This window comes from Carlito syrichta, unplaced genomic scaffold (genome assembly GCF_000164805.1).
Source record: "Carlito syrichta isolate Samal-C Ts95f unplaced genomic scaffold, Tarsius_syrichta-2.0.1 Scaffold305681, whole genome shotgun sequence".
Taxonomy (NCBI): Eukaryota; Metazoa; Chordata; class Mammalia; order Primates; family Tarsiidae; genus Carlito; species Carlito syrichta.
Window position 1 is genome coordinate 656,401 of NW_007249777.1, and position 20,506 is coordinate 676,906.

The 20,506-nt window shown below is 48.2% G+C and overlaps 1 protein-coding gene across 4 annotated transcripts in view; it reads left to right on the plus strand.

The window, feature by feature from the left end:
• The window catches only part of TIAM2 (T-cell lymphoma invasion and metastasis 2), a 130,354-nt gene that overhangs the window by 107,645 nt on the left and 2,203 nt on the right, over positions 1-20,506 (plus strand). For all 4 annotated transcript variants that reach the window (XM_021714579.1, XM_008062246.1, XM_008062245.2 and 1 more), the window contains 11 exons: positions 7,435-7,614; positions 10,117-10,185; positions 11,045-11,170; positions 12,277-12,385; positions 14,059-14,238; positions 15,720-15,838; positions 16,718-16,826; positions 17,455-17,513; positions 18,067-18,172; positions 18,978-19,065; positions 19,725-19,879. In XM_021714579.1, the coding sequence (XP_021570254.1) occupies positions 7,435-7,614; positions 10,117-10,185; positions 11,045-11,170; positions 12,277-12,385; positions 14,059-14,238; positions 15,720-15,838; positions 16,718-16,826; positions 17,455-17,513; positions 18,067-18,172; positions 18,978-19,065; positions 19,725-19,879 (1,300 nt within the window). The remainder of the gene's footprint in view (positions 1-7,434; positions 7,615-10,116; positions 10,186-11,044; positions 11,171-12,276; positions 12,386-14,058; positions 14,239-15,719; positions 15,839-16,717; positions 16,827-17,454; positions 17,514-18,066; positions 18,173-18,977; positions 19,066-19,724; positions 19,880-20,506) is intronic.

The window sequence follows — 20,506 nt, forward strand, 5'->3', positions numbered from 1 at the left end:
CCGCCTCCTCCCCCTCTTCCTCCCATCTCTCTGACTCTTCCCAACCTCTTTCCCACCCTCCAACTCCCCACCTCCCTCCCTGACTCTCTCACCCACCTCTGTCCCCTGCCCTGACCCCAGCCATGCTGGCCTTTGGTTCTTGACCCACTCCGCCATCCCCCAACCCAAGTTTTGTGTAGTTCAGCTAACTTTATTTGCCCAGAGGTCACAGCTTCCACGTTAGCTGTCCCTGTCCCGGCTCTGACCTGCGTGGGTATCATCCTGTTCCCACAGAATCCACACTTGGAGTACCAGTCATGCTGGAGTCACTTGCTCATCATTTGGCTGACCAGCCACACTCAGGGATCTGGGCAGAGGGACTGGGTCGATTCTATCTGTCCTGTGTCCTTGTGGACCCAGTGTCACAGCAGGCCTTTACTGTCTCACAGTGTTTTTAATAGTGATAAAGTAACAGGAAAAGATTCCATTAAAATGCTTTTAATTCAACCACTATAAAAAATGAGAAAATTCAGATAAGCCAGAAGACTAAAATTAAAATAACTTGAAATGCAGTGTTAACCATCGCATTTATTATAGATGCAGTTCCATTTTATAAAAACCTATGCGTGCATATTTATGTACAGGAAATATACATGAACAATTACTTTAAACATGCAGCCCCACTTTCTCGTACAATGTCATGCCCTGCTCTTGGTTAACAGACATCATTCTCTCCCGTCACTGGTAACTGCAGAGTTCTCATTTTTGTACCATAGTTGATCTAGGTTACTGTTGACTTTCATAGTTTATGTTCTCATTCTGCCTGGGAAATAGAACCTTTGGAAATAGAACTGTCTAGTCTAGAAAACAAGGAATATGGAATTTTTTCAAATACCTTTTCCTCATCTTCTTTATACCATTTTGATAAATATAAAAATCTCATGCCATTTCCCTGGAATTTTCTTTCTATCTTTCTTTTTAGAGACAGAGTCTCACTCTGTCATCTGGGCTGGAGTATAGTGGAATGATCATAGCTCACTGCAGCTGGGACTACAGGCATACTCCACCATGCCTGGCTAATTTTTTATTTTTTTGTAGAGATGAGGTCTCACTATGTTGCCCAGGCTGGTCTTGAACTTCTGGCCTCAAGTGATCCTCCCACCTCAGCCTTCCAAAGTGCTGGATTACAAATGTGAGCCACCATACCTGGCCTCCCTGGAGTTTTCAGTGTATCACTATAAAATGAATGGTTTGTCCCCCACTATAAAATGAATGGTTTGTCCCCAAAGGTCAATAATCATCTTGAACCTGTTTTTTGTCTCCCACCCCTCCCTGCCAAGGGGCTGGTCACAACCCTCCTCCTCCTTCCTCCTTCTCCACTGAGAATCTCCAAGTGAGGTGGGACTGGTGCTGCCTCTTTCATGGCCCGCGGTCCTGCCAGCTGTCCCCAGCTCCCCCGCAACTGAGCCCTGGAATCTGACCTGGCCTGGGTAGCCGAGGCTGGATGTGTGGCACAAGGGCCAGCCTTGTTCTCACTGTGCCTCCAGAATGTGGAAGATCCACCTCGGATCAAGGTCACAGTCTGCTTCTACCCGTGGCCTTTCTGGGGAAGTCATTTCACCCTTTGAGGTCCTTCCAGACGCCCTCTGCCAGTGCCGTCTGGGGGTTCCTGTTAGGTCTTCCTGTGAGCTAGACGGTGACTTTATCAAGTTCAGAGTGAGTTGAGAAAAAGTGCATCATACAATTTTTAGATAGTCTGTTTTTTTTTCCTCCTGGGAAACTTTTCTGACTTAAGTCATCTACTAGAAGTGACGCTGACACCGTGACTGTGCTCAGAGATGCGTCAGTCACGCAGCCTCCTGTGGCTTCCAGAAAGCAGACTGGCAGCTGATGTGCTTGGTGTATGAGAACACAACTCGTATAAGCCACACCCTTCCAGGGCCGGACGGTCCTTGACTGTAACTGGCCTTCTGCTCCAGACCTGAAACGTGTTTTTAAATGGGTTCCAGCATTCTCTTTAGGTGTAGGGGAAGTAACAGAACCTAGTTCTTCTGCCCAAGCTTCTGTCTTGGTGAAACTCCATGGACGTTATCCAGACGTGGATTCCATCCCGGTCGCCGTCTCAGCTCAGAGCCATCGGCCTGTGGAGGGAGACGAGGCTGTGGTGGCAGCCAGGGGTCTGCCATGAGAGCCTGCATTGTGGCAGGACCAGCTCAGCAGCTGTGACAACATCTTTCCTTCTAAGCCTGTGTTGGTTCCATTGGTAACCAGTGTCCCTCCAGCGAACATCCTTTTTCTCTAACAATTCACAAGGAGCAACACGGCAAACACTGTCCTTTATTTCCAAATAGTTCCATGTCAAATGTTAACTCCAAGTTAGACAGCTCTTTTAAACCTTCTTTTTAAGTGTTTCTTAGCAAGCATCTGTGGTCACTGCAGGCCCTAAGCAAGTGCAGTGGCACATAGAGCTGGGAGGGGTGGGCGGGCGCACAGCAGCTTCTGACGTGGTGGGACTCCTGATCGCGTGCTCCGTGGAGTAGCTACGAAATCTCAGCCACAGCCTCAAAGTAGTCCTGGATGATCGGCTCCACCTGTCCCGTGGTCATCTTTTAAAGTTCCAACAGGGAAATTGAGAAGCCTCGGACAGGGATGTCTCTAAATAAGAGAAAAGTAAATATCAAAGTTTTAGTAATCAAGGGGACAGTTTACAAACCCCAGTCAAGAGAGGCTGTCGTGATGTTCCCATGACAAGCGTGGCACTGCATCCAGTTGGCAGGGTCATCCGAGTAACTCAGAGCTTGCTTTGAGAGAGACCTTGCCCCTGCCTCCCTCTAGGGAGGGTCTGGATAAGGTGCTTGGTCACCCTAAGAAGTTTTATCACCACCTCCAAGAAATGGCTCTGTGGCTTCTTGGACATTTATATTAAAATGAGAAATACTCTGTTTAGATGCCAGTCGAAATCCAGAGCTCCTGAATGGGCTGTTCCTCATCTGTAAATAAAATCTTTTTTTTTTTAGTCAAAGTCTCACTGTTTCGCCCAGGCTGGAGTGCAGTGACACACTCACAACCATCGCAGCTTTCACCTCTAGGCTCAGGAGATCCTTCCATCTGAGCCTTCTAAGTAGCTAGGACTACAGGCATGCACCACCATACCCGGCTAATTTTTTGATTTATTTGTTGTAGAGATGAGGTCTTGCCACGTTGCCCAGGCTGGTCTCGAACCTGTGGGCACAGGCAATCCTCTTGCCTCCACCTACCAAAGTGCTGGGATTACAGGCATGAGCTACCGCGTCCAGCTGATAAAATCATTTTCAAGCAGGGATCAACCATAGTATAACCTTAAAAACCTGAAAGAAATTTTTTTTGAATCAATATCCCTGATTTTCCAGACAGCATAGTTTTATGAAAAAACATTTTAATTTAATCTTTCAGTGAATTCTCCAAGAAAACATTTGCTTTGTGCCCTCATGGAAGACAAGGTCCACAATGAGCCCAGTTCTTTTTACTGTGAGTTCTTTTTACTTTGAGTCAGAGTCTCACTCTGTCCCTCAGGCTGGAATGCAGTGGCTCACTTATGGCCACCACAGCCTTGACCTATTGGACTCAGGTGATTCTTCCACTTAGCCTTCCAAGTAGCTGGAACTGCAGGAGCGTGCCACCACACCTGGCTAATTTTTAAATTTAGTATGGAGATGAGGTCTCGCCAAGTTGCCCAGGCTGGTCTGGAACCCCTGGGCTCAGGCAATCCTTTCACCTGGGCCTCCCAAAGTGCTGGGATTATAGGCATGAGCCACTGTACCCGGTGAGCCCAGGTTCTTGGTGTTGATTGCCACACCTGGAAAACCCCACCTGAGGTCCCCTGTTCCAAGTGCCAGTGTTTAACTCCGCATGTGCACACACTGCTGGGCTCCAGAATCCTCACCTGCCCCGCCCTGACTTGTGATCGTGGGTGTTTGACTTTTAAAGTGGCATTCCTGGGCGGTGGGGTAGGGTCGGCTAGTTGTCTGCCTATGCCTGGGAGCCACTCACCGTTCTGAGCTGTAGTGGTGTATCTGGGGCCAGTGGCTGCCTCCTTGAATACCTGGGGCTAGGAGCACAGCCTCCTGGAAGGCGGAGGCAGCGGGAGAAGTAAGCCTGCTCGGCCCAGTACCTGGGAGTGACCCATGCTGTGTGGACAGCTAGAGAGGGGATGGGGCCCTGGGCCATGCAGGTCAGCTGAAGGTCTTGGCAGATCACCATAGAGACGAGATGTGAGGAAACCTCCCAGGTGTGTCTGCCTAAGGCAGGTGCTTAGCAGATAGCTACAAATTCCCTTTTTCTTTGACCCATATGGCAATTTGTGGGGTTATATGATGGGACAGGCAGCCCTGCTGCCTCTTCATTGGTGAGGATATAAGACTTGGAGTGAGACTTGCCCAGAAATGCAGGATGACTGGAACTCAGGTCTTCTGAGCCTCACCTCAGCACTGCACACATGTGAAAATGTCCTGGTCCAGGTCATTGCTGTCCCTGGAGAGTATTTGTTTACCCAGAAGGCTGCTCTGCTGACTATAACCGTCAGTCACAGTGGATGAACTGAAATGTGACCACCAAGTGACTCTATCAGATACAATTAAAAAACCAGGAAGGCTGAGGTAGAAGGATTGCCGGAGCCCAGCAGGTCGATGCTGGGGTGGCCGTGAGTGTGCCACTGCACTCCAACCTGGGCGACAGAGTGAGACTCCAACTCAAAAAACAAATAATAAACCAAAAAAAACCCCACACGTTTACAGTTTCTCTTCTCTTAGGGGCCCTGCTTCCTTCTAATCCTGAGTAATCCTCACAAATTCCCCTAAACAACAGCCAGACTGTAGAATGTTTGAAGATAGCTTTGTAGCACTGGAGTACTTAATTGTGGTATCTTAAAAAGTAGATCTGCTATGAAAAAAATCTCAGCTAACATCCACTTTCTGGAAATTAATCTTACCAGAAGAGTTCTTAAGATGAATAATGATTTTCTGAAATGGCAAGATACTTTATTTTTAAAGTTTCGTTATTCTAACACTGCACTGTTAGGTGTGATTTTTGACATCCCAGCAAGGCAAAGCTGTAATCTCACCAGATGCTATTTAACTTATGATGCATTTTATCAGATCTTATTTTATACAGTATATGCGAGTTCAATGTGGACTCTACAGCCCTGGAAATTGTTAGTTTTCAGAACTGCAGAATCACACTGTCTGAGCTTGTAGTACAGATCCCAGGATAGATTTCAAATGAGTGAGCTTTGGAGTCTGAGTAATATGACCATGAGCTCAGTTAGTAGAAGGCCAGATCACATACTCTTATGTGGCCATCCCTTGGTATAGACCCTGGGGACAGGGTGGTCCCGCGGGAGCCAGCACTACTCCCAGGAAATCCAAGCAGGATGCCAGCTGCACTGGCAGGTAGACTGGTGGTTCTCATGCAGACCACAGTTCAGCATCATGGGGGAGCTTCCAGATACCACCCAGGAGGGGGCTCAGGGATTCAGACCCAGTCGCCCTGGACATGGGTACTTTTCAAAGCTCCCACATAAGACTAATGTGTGGCAGGGTTGCAGTTCCTGGGGGAGGAGTGGGGGCTGACTTCTGGAGTGGCCTGGCGATTCGCCTCAGTGTTCCCTTCTGATGCCCATGTCCCAGGGAGAAGGAAGGCTGTCACGGGGCACACTGTTCTAGTGGCCAAGACACCCCCAGGGCAGGACTGAACAGTGCTGGAGCTTCTTCAGTAATGAACCATGACATCTGGTTGTTATCAACATGATATGAGACATTGGGACAGATCAGGTTGTTTTCTGACTGATACCTTAAGATCCACGTTTGTTTTCTCATTCTTTGATGTTTTACCTAGAAACGAACATCTTCTGACAGGCATTCCCAGAACCGTGCTATGTTCACGGTTAGGAATAAAAGCAAGTCGGGCACTTTTTTTCTTAAAGGCACTTCAGTGTGTCAGGGGACAGACAGCATGAGTCAGGCCGCTAAGGTTGCCCAGCACGCTTGTGCAAGTTGTTTGTGTTCCAAAATATCCAAGCAAAGAAATGAACTGAGTGTGTACAGAGAGATGCTTCTGGCTAGTTCAGCTTCTTACTCGAGACAGAGACAGATAGAGGTCATGGACAGACGGCGATAGAGCTGAAGAGAGATTTTAGAGTTTGCAAGTTGCTAGGCGCTGATGGGTGCTTGATGTGTGTGCTGCCCTGCTGCTTGGTGTTCAGTAGTGACTTCACAGCACCGGTGAGCTGAGAGCTCTGTACCAGCCACCAAGCTGGAGACTTGGGGCCAGGCCAACAAAGACACGACCCCTGCGCTCACCAGGCTTACAGGCGGGGAGGTGGTGAGGGGGGCTGGAGGTGTGTGTGGGCGGCATGGAGACAGCGAGACGTGGAAGGCCACAGAGGTTCACCTGATGCTGCCCCAGCAGAGGTGGAAGCGTCTGGGGGAGATGCCATTGAGGCCCTAACCCACCCGAAAGTGGGAGTATGTGGATAGGCTCTGCTGGAGAAAGTGTCAGCACCTGTGCTTGTCCAGGGGGCACTTGCCTGAGAGTTGGCAGTGCCCCTGATGTTCCTGCCCTTGCTGCCTCTTAGTCTGTGTGAATCTGCTCCCATGGACTGGAACGAGTGTCCCTAGGTCTGGCCGTGGCTACTCCCTGATGAGACCGGCTCAGCCTCACTCTGGAGGCTTTAGGAGCTATCTCACCCTCGGCTCTCCCTTGCCAGGCTGTGTGGTGACTTCTGCTGCTTGCCTGTGCCCTCTGCCGGGCGCTGTACCTCGTTAGGGCAGCGATCTTGTCTCTCTCATCTCTCTCTTCCTCCATTCCTGGCACAAGCAGCGGCTCAAGACTTTTCCACTTGTAACTGCTACTTGGCACAGGACCGCAGAGCTGAACAGTTAGACGTGAGGGCAAGACGCCGGACCCACTGTGGCCAAGCTGTCCTAAAATGGCTCTTGGGTCACACCATGGCTGAGGCTCTCTGGGCTGTTTTGTATGGAGGCAGAAGCCAGGTTAGGCCAGCCACTGGGGGCCGGGTGGCCTCCGAGGCCTCTCTGGCCTTCTCGTTAGAAAGCCATGGCATTGTGACTTCAAAGCAGCCTCGACTTGACTACGGAGGGTTAATCCCTTGCCTTGACTCTAGCGTCAGCATTAAGGACGCATACAGCAACAGTTAGACAACAGGAGGCCTCATGTGTAAATGCTGAATGTGTATGTGGGCGCACAGCCTCCCCATGGGAATCTTGTATGATAGCCAGCGTGGTGTGAAATGAATGGAGTCGTCTGCCTGAGACGCGTGCCCCTCTGAGGTCTGTGCCAGGACAGATGGAGACCCTGGGCTCCTCGCTGGGCTCTGGTGTCCTGGGCTCCTCAGTGGGCCTCGGTGTCATGGTGTCCTAGGTGGGCCCATGCACCATTTCCTACCTCTTGTCCTCCCAGAGTGCTGAGCAGATCGCTGCTCTGTGCAGGAGTTTCAACGACACCCAGACCAGCGGCATGGACGGACCACGGGAGGGCCAGGACCCACCTCCGAGGCCTCTGGCCCGCCACCTCTCTGATGCAGACCGCCTCCGAAAAGTCATCCAGGAGCTCGTGGACACCGAGAAGTCCTATGTGAAGGTAGCGGGAAGGGCTGGGCATTGTCTCCTGGGGGCCTCTGGGTCACCTCTGCCCGGAGGCCTGCTTCTTGAGGCAGTGAACTCCTGCAGGCCAGGGAGGTGGGGAGGGCTGAGAGTGTGGAAGAGCTGAGAGGACTCGGAACAAGTCAGATGCTTGGCTCATGTTGTTACCAAGGTAGCTTTCACTATGGAAACAGATGTTCTGGCTTATCATTTGCAATCGTGGGAAGGAGTCTGTATTGGTTTAGTAAAAGGGACAGAGTAATGTTAGGTGATGAGGACTTGGGAGCGATCTGTACACAGCATCTGCTGACATAGGCCCCAGAACCCAGGCAGTCCCTGGGCCAGCCCGTGGTGTCATCATGCTGAACAGAGCCATGCGTAGGCATGTCGGTCACCACATGGGAATGTCCTCACACCGTTATGAAGGTGTGGTTGCCGAGTATCTTGAGAACCCGAAGGATTCACTTCTGTATATCATAAGCCCCCAGTCAGTGGCTGGAGAACTTTTGTGAGGAATCCAGGAGCCTGGGAAGGCAGAGCTCTTTTGCTTCAAATACCTGCTGGAGCTCTAGAACCATCTCAAGCTCACGTCACTTGCCAGTTACCAAAGCGGCATGGTACAGCGTGCTGGGCTGCGTAGCCGTGATGATCCCCATCAGCACCTTCACCAGGGTGTGAGACAGTTGTCCCCTTGTTCTCTAAGGGCCTTCTGGCTCTGGCATGCAGAGTCCACGAATTGAGGCTTGGTCCCCACCCATGGCTGTCCCCTTCCTTCTCCACAAGACCTGAGCTTCCCCTGTCATTCAGGTCACCATTGGGTCACCTGGACATTACCCAGAGAGCTTCCCTAAATCTCTCTTTTGGTCCCAGAGGGAAGAAAGAAAAGTTGGAGGGATGCCAGTTTAATGTCATTTTCCATTGTCTTGTCTTGCATCCAATGTGGGGAGATGGGAGAACAACCAGGAAGTTCTGAGTAATCCTGCAGTGCCCAAGGACCTTCTTCCAAGGCGTTCTAGGGGGTTTCTGAGGCTTCAGAGAAGCCTTCCCACATCTAGAGAAGAGTCTCAGAGCTCCACAGAGTCAAGAGTAGAATCTAGGTCCCTTTTCGTTAGTGGTGGTGGTATAGTTTCCCACTAGGCCACACTGCGCCTGGAGGGCCACTCCCTTGACACGGTGGTAGGGCGCTGAGATGGCACTGCAGGTGACGTGGACAAGGATGACTCTTCCTTCTCTCTGCAAGAAGCCCGCACTGTGTCTTCTTAGGCCCCAGCGCTGCAGCTCTTGCCACCTAACCCGGCGCGGACCTGCCCTGGCTGTGAGTCCCGAGCAGCGGCAGCCTGGACGCACAATGGCTGCCGGACCCACCACTGTCTCTGACAAATAACCAGTACCTGGCGCCCCTTGTGATTCACACTCACATGCACCATTTTAAAATTTCTTTGTTGCTGACATTTAACACGGAATTTTACATTTCGTCCTTTAACCGGAACCCTGCATGCTCCTTGGGATTTTCACCTTTGTGTGGCAGTGACGTGATGCAGTGGCTTCTCACATCTCCCTGCCCCGAGCGGTTCACTGTGGCACACGGTGAGGGAGGGAGGGCCAGGGAGGATTTTACTGAGACACCATCAGTGTCACAGGCCTGACTTTACTCTCAGATGTGACACCAGAAGGTTCTAGGGGCGCGTTGGGCTTTACAGAGCTCTCCTGGTCTTAGAATTTCCTCCTGTAAAATGAGGGCATCATTGTAGTTGACACTGTAGTCTACTATATTCTAGTATCTTAGGATTCAATATTCTTTAGAGTAAATGAAACACAAAAGAAAAATCTCTCCTATCACTAAATTCTATCCTGGTTTTGGCTTCACATTAATAAGTTAGAGGGATTTTTATGTAGTGGGTTTTGTAAATGAAGCCACCTCTCACTCTCCTATTCTGCCGGAGTCTAATTTACAGGGGCCCAGATATGACTCAGAGTTTAAATATTACAGCTGCTGCTCTTTGGAAGTTGTTTCTTGCGTTCGAATACGGGAGTCTGAAATTCTGCTGGAGGGTCAACCCCAAAGTTGAAGAACCCCAGATCGTGTCTTGTCCCTTCCAGCTCCATGCTGGCACTGGCACTGTGTCCCTGATGCAGGGGAGGAAGCCAGGCGCTGGGGGCACACCTGACAGCAGTGCCGGGCGGCCCACCTTCCTCTGCAGGGGAGCACAGGCTCCTGCCGTGGGGGCCTCAAGAGTCTGTTTCTGTCACCAGGACACTTAACTGAGCAGAGTAAGTGACCAGGCTATATAGAAGGATGCAGAGGCCAGCTGTTGACCATATTGTGGTGTTAGCTTCTTTGAATCAGGTGACTAGTAATAACCACTTTCAGGGTCAAGCATTTCAACAGTACGTAAATTTCCTTATTCCTAATGGGAGTCTCAGAGCTGCAGCCAGGGTGGCTGGAATCTCGTGGGTGTTTTGGAGACCTAAGTGTTAGAGAAGTTCTTCTGTCTTTCAGGACCTGAGCTGCCTCTTTGAGTTATACTTGGAGCCACTTCAGAATGAGACTTTTCTTACCCAAGATGAGGTAAATGATAATCACTTTTCTCTGCCCACTGACATGCAAGTTGGTCTCCGCTGGCCTCTATCTTAGCGGGCCTCTTAGAAGAGTATATCTACTGATCCCAAAGAACATCCAGCACTTAATAGGCCTCAGAGAGTTCCACTGTGGCTCCTAAGCCACTGATGTGGGTTCTGCTGCATGACAGCGGCAAAGAGTTTCGAAAGGCAAAGGGACAGTCATGTTCTTTTTGTAGCAGTAGAAGAAGGTGTGACGAAATATTCCTTTTTAATGTGTAAATATTTATTTATTTATTCATTTTTATCTTTTTGAGTTGGAGTCTCACTCTGTCGCCCAGACTGGAGTGCAGTGGCCGCTCCTGGCCACCGCAGCCTCGACCTGCTGGGCTCCGGCGATCCTTCCGCCTCCGCCTTCCAAGTAGCTGGAACTACAGGCACGCGCTACCTCGCCCGGCTAATTTTTGATTTATTGTAGAGATGAGGTCTCGCCAAGTTGCCCAGGCGGGTCTTGAACCCGCTGGGATTATAGGCTTGAGCCACCACGCCCGGCCTTAATACATAAATTCTTAATGTTAACACACATAATTAGGTCTTTTCTACTGCCTTCCATTTGTCCCAATTTGAGTTCTGAGAATTTTACATGTACTTCAAAAGTTATTCTAGAGAAATAGAATCATGGTGGTTAGCGCCGTAAAACGTTCTGTGTGTAAGCCATATCCCACAATGCACCTGCGGTCTTCTTCAAGGATTTACTTCTGTGTCCTTCTCGATGAACAGCTCCCTTGTGATGTATTTGTGGGCCTGACTGAGTGAGCCACCACTCTTCATGGCTAACACCCTCTTGTCAAATCCTGATCTTCACATAGATGGAGTCACTTTTTGGAAGTTTGCCGGAGATGCTTGAGTTTCAAAAGGTGTTTCTGGAGACTCTGGAGGATGGGATTTCAGCATCATCTGACTTTAACATTCTGGAAACCCCCTCGCAGTTTAGAGTAAGTATTTGAGATTTAGGCTTCAAGCAAAATGGAAGAGATTGAAGCAAAATTGGAGATGGTGCAAACTTCTCTCTCGAAAGAGAATGTGTTGTCCCTTGACTACTACCAAGGTAACGTTAGTGTTTTCATGTCACTGTCTTCCTCTGGCAGGTGGCAAAAAGTGGTGACATTTTTTTCCTAGCATTAATGCATCTGTCATCAGAACTTGGTAGCTCCAGCAGCCTGGCCATGGCCATGCACGTGCTCTGCACTCGCTGTCCTGAAGGACAGAACGCCTAGCCTGCGTCTGATCCTTCACCTTCATCCGTGTGCAGTTGGGATGAAGTGTGGGTTCCCCTCGCTGTGACCAAGGCCTCTTTCTAGAAGCATCAATGCCCACAGCATCCCTGGAAGCTGCAGTGACTGGCAGGAAGCCCCTCTGGGGAAGACAAGGCCAGAAGGCAGTAGCTAGGGGACCCGGAACTATACGGGCAGCATGGTTTGACCCAATAACTGAGAGTGAGCTTTACTAATTAAATTCTCTGACCATTTATATCCCACCTTGTCATACTTTCTTTTTAAGTGTCTCATTCTGCTGCCCAGGCTGGAGTACAGTTGCACAATCATAGCTCACTGCAACTTCAAACTCCTGGGCTCAAACAGTCCTCCTGTCTCAGCCTCCCGAGTAGCTGGGCTTACAGGTTGTGCCACTATACCCAGATTTTTTTTTTTTTTTGTAGAGATAGGGTCTTTCTGTGTTGCTCAGGCAGGCCTCAAACTCCTAGCTTCAGGTGATCCTCCTGTCTTGTCTCAGCCTCCCAAAATACTGGGATTGCTGGAGTGAGCTACCACACAGGGCCCAGTTGTATTTTTATAGAAATTTCTTGTTGTTTGGTTGCACACCATGCCAGTAGGCTCTGCTGCCAGCCTGTTCATTCCTAGCTAAAGATCTGCCAGGGAGTGCTGGGGCTGCCCCACCTCCTGTATGGACAGAGCAGACCTGAGCTACTCTGAGTTATTGCTGTGGCGTCTGATAAAAGCCATGGAGCCGCCAAAAGCTAGACCGTGAGCCAGCACACACCGACTGAATCATGTCTGATCTGACATTACCCCTCTCCTTCTAGAAATTATTGTTTTCCCTCGGGGGCTCTTTCCTGTATTACGCGGACCACTTTAAACTGTACAGCGGATTCTGTGCTAACCATATCAAAGTACAGAAGGTTCTGGAGCGAGGTAAGTTGCTCATACCTTTTAGAGTTACGCTTTTTGTATCTTTAACTGTTAATCAAGGGAAAATTTATAGTTAACAAGTAGGGGTAAGTACAACTTTGATATAGTCCATTCCATTCTTGACCTTGAAAGTGGCAGATATCCACGGGGACGGTTTCTGTTTATTTCAATGTACTGGTAGCAGGGAAGAGGCGTGCCTCAGAGCCAAGGTGTTGCTTTGCCACGTCCCTTCGCTGTTAAATCTCATCTGGATTATTTCTCTTGCCAAATTCCTTTCTCTAAAACTTGCAGCCACAGCCCTAGGTGGGGGTAGAAGGAAACACATGCCATGTTTTGTCTTGTTTTGTTTTCTCGTTGATCTTCTTAAGCCTGAGGAGCAATAAACTACCACAAACCACCACCACCAAACTCACAAGAAGTGTGTTCTCTTTGGTGAACTGAGAAAACGTCACATTTCCCAGGGACTGCCCTCCTGCACTGTCATGGAGGTCATGTGGAGCTTTATCCTGACACTCACAATGTAACTCCTCTTCCACTGATGTGGCTTTGCCATTTGGGTTAGATCTGGAACTTCACAGTATCCCTGAAGAAAAGCCCCATGTTTAAAAAAATGGGGCTTTGGGGTGGTGCTTCAAGCTTATAAGATCCAGCCAACATCCATCTTCCCTTGTTGCTTTGGATAAGGATCTGATTTCATTGGCATTCCCTCTCCCAAGCACCTTCTTACTGGCAGTCTGTAGAAGGCGAAAGCATAGCAAAGCTTGCTCAGTCTCTCTTGGGTCACAGTGAAGCGTCATCCTGCCATCCACTTGGTCTGGCGATCGCATTGAGAATGGCACTGCGTCTCCTAAAGGCTGTTGGCTTTGCCCTTCTAACAGAACCCCAAATAAGGGAATATCTTCCTTCTAATCAGCCGCATTCCAGATAGCTTCAACCACTGCCAGCAGGTGGGATCAGAGTAGCAGGTGGTGGACCTACTGACACTGGACTAAACATGCCTAGATTCTGGCACGCACCCTCCATAGCACATTGGGGCAGTCTCCACTGCCAGAGAGGACTCGATGTCACACCTGGTGGAAGGGAGCTGTGGCTCTGGGTACGAGAGGGTCGAGTCTGCTCAGAGCCTCAGAAGTGAAGGCTGCAGGCTGTGTGCCTAGCAATGTCTTTTACAGGAAAAAAGACAGTTTTTAATTATCCCTTAAGTGTACAGAGTAAGAATAAGCAACACCAGTGCTAGGCCAGTAGGAAAGCCACGGGTTTATTTTTCTACGGGAGACTTGTGGGGAGGTGTAGGGGCCTGGATTACTTTGTTTTATGGCTGTTTATGAATTGTTCGAGACTCATTTTTGGCCGCCTCTGACAGCGCCACTCATGGGTATGCATGAAGCGTGTCCCTAAGTCGGACACTTCTGCCTGCTGATCGGTCTCCTCTTAGCGCGAGGCTGCGTTCCTACCTAGTGAGCCCCGTCGCTCGAGGGCTTTGTCAGAGCTGCGATGCTGAAGCCCATGCTGGCAGCTGGTGCCAGACCCTCTCCCTCTCACGTGTTTGGGTTTTTATTTAAAAATGGCATTAGAGGACTACAGAAGTGCACAGTCTATGGCTGCTAAAAGAGAAATGAAGACTGTAATTCATCCCTGTGTGCTTGTCTCAGCGTCTTTTATCTGTCTGCTCGTAGCTAAAACCGACAAAGCCTTCAAGGCCTTTCTGGACGCCCGGAACCCCACCAAGCAGCACTCCTCCACGCTGGAGTCCTACCTCATCAAGCCGGTCCAGAGGGTGCTCAAGTACCCCCTGCTGCTCAAGGAGCTCGTGTCCCTGACGGACCATGAGAGTGAGGAGCACTACCACCTGACAGGTGAGGCTGCAGGGCTCGGGGCCTGAGAGTGTCTGCTTCCCCCGTTCAGGGGTGTGTTCTCATCATTTTTCAGTTCTGTGATTGGCCACCTTAGATTTAATATGTGAAAACAGCAAGGTACATGGCCATGCCTTTAGAGTCAATAAAATACCATGGTAAAAATCATCTCATTGGAGCAGCCCCAGATTCTTCTGGAGGGATGCTTCTGTTTTCATTTTTAAGAGAAGCAAATCACCTCAGGCCGCTTGGCGAGTAAGCCATGTTGCCAGAACTGGAGATCAGGCGTGTTTTCTTGCTGCTTTGGGAAGGTCTGTGCTGTCTGCTGCCTGAGTGTTGTCAGCAGATTTGCTGGGTCAGGCTCCACCTTGTGGGCATCTCTGAGCAGAGCTGGCTCTGAAACCAAACTTCCGAAGAGGGATCACCCTTTAAATTGACACTCGTGTGCAGTCTGATAGTGAACAGAGTATCCTTAAAGAGATGCCTTATTTGGACTAGCGAGAAATAGTGATTTGTTCTCGAAATTAGACCATAGGTAATACAGCTCCTGGGGAGAGAAACAGACTTATGGACACACGTTAGTATTACTGAGTCATAAAGTTTATTCAGCTGGCTCTCTCTCTGTGACAAGCATACTTTGCCATCATAAGTAACAAGGAGAAATAATTTTTTTAATATGCCAGTTAAATTCCACAAAACAAAGCATTCATACTGTATAAAAACTTCATTTTGCATTAAAATGACCTTTAGAAGGGTTCTGCTACTTAACAAAAAGCCCTTCCAAACTGCCCTCCAGATTAAATTAAGACACTAAATCAGGACAGCAGAGTATGAAAAATACTGAATTTGGAGGTCATCTGAAATTTTGCTTTTTGATTTTGACAAAATCACTTTGTCCCTTATATGTGCCCTCATAGAAAGTTATAAACAAATACCATGTACAAATGCAAATAACTGTTCCGTCAGTCAGTCATTTACAGAGGCATCATATATTCTATTTAAACTTTGATCCCAATCCCTAGAAGAGGTAAGTTTAAGAGTTGCTGTCCTAAGACCAGCCAGTCTTGGATTTGCATTCTGGCTCTATTCCAGTGTTCTCTCTCTTGAACTCCGGCGGAATACCTGCACCTCAATTTTCTAATCTGTAAAATGCGAGTAGTGACTGGCACTTTGTGGGAATTAAGCGAGATTTACATAAATCACCTGTCATGGTACATGCCAAGTAGAAAGTATTCTGTGTTAGCTGCTGGGATTAGTGATACTTTTCACTTACACGTGACCTCATTTCAAAAAGAATCTGAGGTGGCAGGTGATTGTACTGTTTTCGTGACGATGGCTGGGTACAGCGGACTGCTGTGAGCTGCACCCGAGCAGTGCCACTGTTAGTGAGTCAGTCCTGGCCTGAATCTTGAGTCCCCTCATTCCTGCTGTCGGAGAGGACTTCACCAACAATTATGAAATACACACGGCTTCCTGTTTTGCAGAAGCACTGAAGGCAATGGAGAAAGTAGCGAGCCACATCAACGAGATGCAGAAGATCTATGAGGACTATGGGACCGTGTTTGACCAGCTGGTGGCAGAGCAGAGTGGTACAGAGAAGGAGGTGTGTAAGGTGGCTGGGCTCTGGGTGCCTCAGGCTGAGTTTCCAGGGTCTGAGGTGACCTTCCAGAATAGGCTGCCCTGTTGGCATGTTCCTTGGAGGAGAACATGCCTAAGATTTTCTTGACAATAATGTGATTGATATACCATGCAATTTACATATAAATGTAACATAAAGTTCATTATGTTGGCTTAAAATGTGACTTTATGTCATGTTCACATTGTACAAAAGAAAACAAGAAAGAAGTCCTGTCCCTGCCCCTTCCTCCTTTCCTGTGGGGCATGAGGTGACAAAACCCAGGGGCAGGAGATGCTCGGAGGGCTGGGCTGGCATGGGGTGGATGGAGAAAGGAACTGGCATGCGGCGAGTATGTGGGACGCTTCTGTTTGAATTTTTCCTTTCGTAACATCAAATATTGGAGGTTATCTGCTTTGCTTATGAAAATAGTCCAAGTGGGACTTGACATTTATTTATTTATTTTTTCTGATTGCTGAGTTTAGAATCTCGTGCTTTTAAAGCCTACAAACAGGCAGCGACATAGTTTAAATAGAAAATGGCAAGAACCGAAAAGATCTGAGTTGAGGTTTTCACCACGGCCAGTGCTGATGACCAGAGGTACTGATGGTACTAGGGCCTGAAGGTGATGAAGCACTTGGACCACATGTGTGCACCGAAGCAAAAGCCTTCACCTGTATGTTCTTTCTCAGACAGTCTGAGGCTTAGCTCGTATTTTCAAAACCTCTGCCGTTTAAGGGACCATGACAGTCAAACAGAATGCGGTGCATTAGCAATGGCCACAACTCTGTGTGATCTCTGTCCAACAGGGGGCGGTCCACCCCCGGGGCCTCTGCATTGCCTTCATCTCCTGTTCTTGCCATCCAGGTAACAGAACTTTCGATGGGGGAGCTTCTGATGCACTCTACGGTCTCCTGGTTGAATCCATTTCTGTCTCTAGGAAAAGCCAGAAAGGACCTGGAGCTCACAGTGTTTGGTTAGTATCCTGTTCAAAAGAATGTAAACTTAAGACAGGCTGGCAGCAAGGAAAAATCCAGCAGCCCCATGCCCCCCCATCCCCCCACAATCCAGCTAGCTCCCCAGTTCCAGAAGGGTGAGGCTTGCGGTAATGGCTGAGGACTTAACACAGCCAGCCTATTTAAACCGCCACCTATTTAAACCGCCACCGCTTTGCATATTCATTATCTTGCTCTCCCTTCTGCTGCTGGCTGGGCCAAGTGTTACAGGAACAGATCCCAAGGCTATTTTGAAACCTGCTATCTTAATAGTCTGCTGCATTTCAAGATGTCTTAATTCTGAGAGCTGGGAGAGTAAGTGACAGTGTATTGTCACTGGGAGGAACACAATGTCCTCGTCTTTCAGTAAAATGACAAAAAGAATTTCAAAAAGCCAGCATCTCCTTCAGATACTAGCTTTCAAACAAGTAGGGACTTCTTCAAATACAAACGAAGGGGAAGCACCATTCACTCAGTCATGCTGGCAGGATCTTCGAGAGCCATCAATTTGAAGAGATTTGTTTTATTAAGACATCTAGCTCTGGTTTAACCTTGGAAGAGTTTGCATAAAATAATGAGAGACTTTTCTTTCTCTTTTCCTTTCTTTAGTTTTTAAGAGAGCTGTCATACTGGTTTACAAAGAAAACTGCAAACTGAAAAAGAAAATGGTAAGATGAGAATTTTAACTAAAGCTTTCTTTTCATGGCTGTCTCTTCCTGTTAATACTGAGCTGAAAAGTCCACGAAGCACCATGGCCTCATTGACTGATAGTACTTATTCCAGGTTAACCAACCAAATCACGTACTCAGGGCACTGAGACTCCCCAGGAAAGAGGCTGTTGTAAAAGACCATGTAGACCAATGCCCATGTGGAGGCGTCCACAGAAAACCCGCTTTTATAGCCGTCAGTATGGCCCACATTTCTCCCATACAGAGAAGTCTGTGAAACTGGTTTGTTTTAAAATGCCTTTTACCTTGACTCAAAAACCCCAAACCAAAGCTTTGGGATTAGGAACTCTGCTCTCCAGCCAGACTGTGGGCTCCCCCACCCCGCCTGTGAGGTCTCTGAGAGTGGGGTGCATCTCTGATTCATTCCTGTGCCCTGAACACCCACCTGGCTGCCAGGCCGGCATACAGAACGCAAGTTTCCCCTTCTGCCACATGTACCCGTCACACCTCCCCACCTTCCTAATGCGTTTTTTGGTGGGCCTTCACCCTACAGCCTTCCAACTCCCGGCCTGCACACAGCGCTGCCGACCTGGACCCATTTAAATTCCGCTGGCTGATCCCCATCTCCGCACTCCAAGTCAGACTGGGGAACCCGGCAGGTAACCTTGGGCAGTACAAGGCCAGAAAAGCGTTAGGGGGGCTTATTTGAACTGCGGAAGGAAAGAGCAGGAAAGGACCTTGGGATGACTTCTGGGGTCTTTCATTTTCTAGGCAGGGAAAATGAGGACAAGAGAGGTGGTTTTGATGTATCTTTACAAGTTTGGGAAAAGCTAAAATGCCTCTCTTCATTGTTTCCTTATTTTCCCTACCTGTAGTTTTCAACGTTTTTCTTTCTGCCTAATATCCTAAGAAACAAAGATCCACAAATTTAAATTTTTACAAATTTAGAATACACCAGGACATTCTTAAGATTAGGTCTTACTGAGAGTGACATAAAGAGAAAAAACATCTTTGACACAGGAAAATGTTGAGATCTTTCCAGATAACCTTGTTTTGGTGACAGTGCCTCTGGTGATAAAAGGGCCGGCAGGCCAAGGTGCACAGTGACCTTTGGTTTCCTAGGACATGGCTGCACGTGGGGCTGGCCTCCTTCACCTGAGGGCCCCAGCACACCCTGATGCTCCTCCCAAGGAGTGGGCACGAGTCCACGGGGAAGCTGAGGGGAGGAAGTGGGTTCAGGTGGATGAACATCTTCAGTATGAAATGTGAGAAGTCGCCAGACAGCATTTCACTTTTGGTAGCTGTTTGTGAAAATCATACGTAGTATGAGCCACAGAAAATGACCAGGGTCAGGACTGGGAATGTGCGACTGTTTAAATCATGAGTTTTAAACTTCACAAGTAGTGTTAACCACAGCAATTTTGGCACAGTTGTAGATGCTTGTTTCCACTTCCTTTTACACAGGGACAGAAAATAATTCCATATGGGAGTTGATACATACGAAGTCAGAAATAGAAGGACGTCCAGAAACCATCTTTCAATTGTGCTGCAGGTATTACTGCCCCCAAATTAAGACCAACAGAAATAAGGCAGTTATACCTCTTAATCATGGGAGTTTATGGCTGGGCACAGTGGCTCATGCTCATCCCTCATCCCAGCACTTTGGGAGGCAGAGGTGGGAAGATTGCTTGAGTCCGGGAGTTGGAGGCCAGCCTGGGCAACATAGTGAGATATCATCTCTACAAAAAATTAGCTGGGCATGGTGGCACACCCGTAGTCCAGCTACTCGAGAGGCCGAAGCGTGAGGATCACTTGAACTCAGGAGGTCAGGGCTGTGATCAAGGCTGTGATGAGCTGTGCTCGTGCCACTGCACTCCAGTCTCAGCAATAGAGACCGACCCCGACTCAAAAAAGGGTAGTTAATGTTTAGTCCTCTCCTGAATTTTGATAATACCAGGGTCATATCCAATCTTCCCTCTCCCACACCAAAAGACAACTGCTCTCTAGTATAGACTACGTTACTTAAACATGTATCCAAATCTCAGAATGATCAATTCTCACCACCTATTGTTAGTGAAAAAACCAAGACACAGAGGCTGGCTGGCAGTCTGGCCTAGAAAGAGGAAGGCAGCACACCCTAGGAGCACTGAGGGCATGGGATAGAAGCACGATGAACACTCTGGATGCTTCTGCTGTTTTCTCCTCCTCCAGTGACAGTGACAGCAAGACCAACATTGTCAAGGTGATTCGTTCTATTCTGAGGGAGAACTTTAGGCGTCACATAAAGTGTGAATTACCACTGGAGAAAACATGTAAGGATCGCCTGGTGCCTCTCAAGAACCGCGTTCCTGTTTCAGCCAAATTAGGTGAGAATTTTGTTAGCTTTGTGCTTTTTCAAGAAAAAATCGTGAGTTTCCCAAGAAGGATATATGTATTGTTATACAGCTGTGAGCCATCACTGCAGATGAGCAGGACTTTGTTTTTAAAATTTATTTATTGTTTTTACTTCAATACAATTTTTATTTCCTTTTAAGAGACCTAAACATACCTCTTGCTCCCAGGCATTCTTTTATGTAATAGAACCACTCCTAAACCAGAATCCCTTGTTTTACCACCAGCTAACACAGTCCTGACTTACCACCTCCTTTGTTTCTTCCACTATGATGTATGTATGTGAGTCCAAGGACTTTGTTTTACTCAGTGCAGTATTCCCAGTGCTCAGAACAATGTCAGGCATCTGGGAGGTCAAGACCTAATGAATTAAGATCAAGAAACCTAGCACAGATGATATCAACTTCTGATGGTTAAATTTCCGATTTTTCGACTTTACCATGGTGTAAAAATGATACTCATTCAGTAGAAACCATACTTCAAGTACATGTAAACCATTCTGTTTTTCACTTTCTATAATCAGTAAATTACAGAATTCAACTCTTTCACCTACGCTTTGCGCTATATGACTTTGCCCAACCATAGTCTAAGGTAAGTGTACT